Source organism: Palaemon carinicauda, chromosome 13 (assembly GCF_036898095.1).
Source record: "Palaemon carinicauda isolate YSFRI2023 chromosome 13, ASM3689809v2, whole genome shotgun sequence".
Lineage (NCBI taxonomy): Eukaryota > Metazoa > Arthropoda > Malacostraca > Decapoda > Palaemonidae > Palaemon > Palaemon carinicauda.
The window spans coordinates 95519839-95521941 of record NC_090737.1 but is presented as its reverse complement, the minus strand read 5'-3'; the positions used below and the strand labels follow the sequence as shown (position 1 = coordinate 95521941).

Sequence of the window (2103 nt, the reverse complement as noted above, 5' to 3'; positions counted from 1 at the left end):
TTTTTTACATGATTCAGGTGAATGGGCCAATGATCACTACCATGATCATTTTGGTCTACTGTTCATTGGTAATCTAACCTCAAAGATGAAGAGCAAATAGTGAGGTCTATAGCTGAAGGCTGAATCAGAACTGTGGTAAATATTATGTCTTGTATGGGAACCATCATTCACTAAAGTGATGTCATTCATGTCAAGCAGTTGTTCTACTATCAAACTCCATCGAGCACAACGTTGTTCTCCCCATAGGGTGAGTTTGGCATTAAAGTCCCCCATCAATATGAAGGGTTGAAGAAGTTGGCTTATTAAGAACTGCAAGTCATTTAATTCTAGCTGACAAGGATTACCATGTGCATAATGTTGGATCAAAGTAAAGTGAACAAATAGTGATCCATTTGTCAGTAAAGATTTGAATTGCACAAGCCTGCAACACAGAATTCAGGTGAACAACTCTGTGATTAAGAGACTTGTGAATTATTATGCGTGTGCCTCCCTGACCACGAGCACCTATGAGGGGTGGACCTATAAAATGAAAATGATAACCTAAACTCGGAGTAAGATCTCCCAATTTAGTCTCCTGTATACAGATTGCAAATGTATTATGTTCTTTAAACAGAACCCGAACTTGCTCTCTATTTGAAGTAAATCCACGGAGAGACATTATTTGGATTTTTTAAATGTTTTTTTTTGGTTCTAATTTGGGAATCTAAGACCTAGAGAGAGATGGCTTGCCAGCCACACTTTCAGTATTTATGGATCTAGAGAGTGCAAACGATTTTTTTTTATGCTGGGCCTTCAGTTGCCCTTTCAGTTTTATTTTTAGCACTTCTATCCTGATCAGGAGAACGTGAAGGTGAAGGGGGAGGAAGGGGCCTCTTCTGTCTAACAGATTGTGCCTCCATCTCCTCACCGTCATTGGATCGATGAACTGTTAAGACAGGTAAAAGTACAATTTGTTATGAAGAGTTCTCCATATCTGGCATTAAGAACTCATCAAGATCTTTAATCGATCCGGTCACAGATGTAGGGGCTATGAGAGCCTCACTAGAAGAGGGTTTGTGAGCCCCACCGGAGAGGGCAGAAGAAGCCCCACCAAAGGGGGCAGAAGAAGCCCCACCAGAGGGGGCAGAAGAAGCCTCACCAGAGGGGTCAGAAGATGCTCCACCAAAGGGGCAGGAGAAGCCCCATCAGAACAGCAGGAGGAGCCCCACCAGAACAGCAGGAGGAGCCCCACGATATCGGGCAAGAGCAGCCCCACCAGATGGGGCAAGAGCAGCCCTACCAAAGAGGGCAAGAGCAGCCCTACCAGGGAGGGCAAGAGCAACCCTACCATAGGGGGCAAGAGCAGCCCCATCAGAGGGAGGCGATGGAGCCCCATCAGAGGGAGGCGATGGAGCCCCACCAGAGGATGACGGGGGAGTCCCACCAAAGGGGGGGGGGGGGGGCAGAGGACCCACAACAAGGAGCATGACTAGAGAAGTCAACAGAACTCCTCACTACATCTGTATAACAACATATACAAAAGGGCAAGTCGCATACGATTCTGTCCATGAGACATTGAAAAGTTGCCCCAGCCTTACGAAGGACAAAACAGGAGTAATTTAAGGTGCATGTACCAAATGGGGTTGGTGATGGTGGTCTTGGGGATGTCCTCTGGGTTCATGGGCACCTAATAATACTCCTTTAGGAGATCAAGCATGGAGAAAACCTTCGCTTTGTGCAAGTACGAGGTCACGTTGGTGATGTTAGAGAGGTGGTAGTCATCTGATTCTTTCTGCATGTTCTGGCTCTTGTAATTCCCACATGTATGCAGAGAGCAATCTTTCTTCAGGACGATATATAAGGATGACGACCATTGGCTTGAGGCCTTTTGGCAAAGGCCCATTTCTTCCATTTCATCAAACGTTTGTTTAGCGGCTGCTAAACAATCCGGTGCCAGACATCTGAATCTGGCAGACACTGGGGTCCCCATAGTCTTGATAGGGTGATGAATACCGTGTTTGGCAGGAACAGTAAGGTTTGGCAAAGTTCTGGATGGAAGACTTCTGTGTACGAAGCAAGGAGGTGGGCATAGGCATCCATGAGTGCGCTGATGTGGAGAGCAAG

General features: G+C 46.3%; 1 protein-coding gene across 1 annotated transcript; it reads left to right on the top strand.

Annotated features, from left to right (window-relative positions):
* Window positions 1-354: 354 nt before the first annotated feature.
* Window positions 355-1409, top strand: LOC137651716 (micronuclear linker histone polyprotein-like). The gene is made up of 2 exons (XM_068384936.1): window positions 355-367; window positions 985-1409. Exons 1-2 carry the CDS (start codon window positions 355-357, stop codon window positions 1407-1409), a joined length of 438 nt encoding a protein of 145 aa, XP_068241037.1.
* The last annotated feature ends 694 nt before the right edge of the window (window positions 1410-2103 follow it).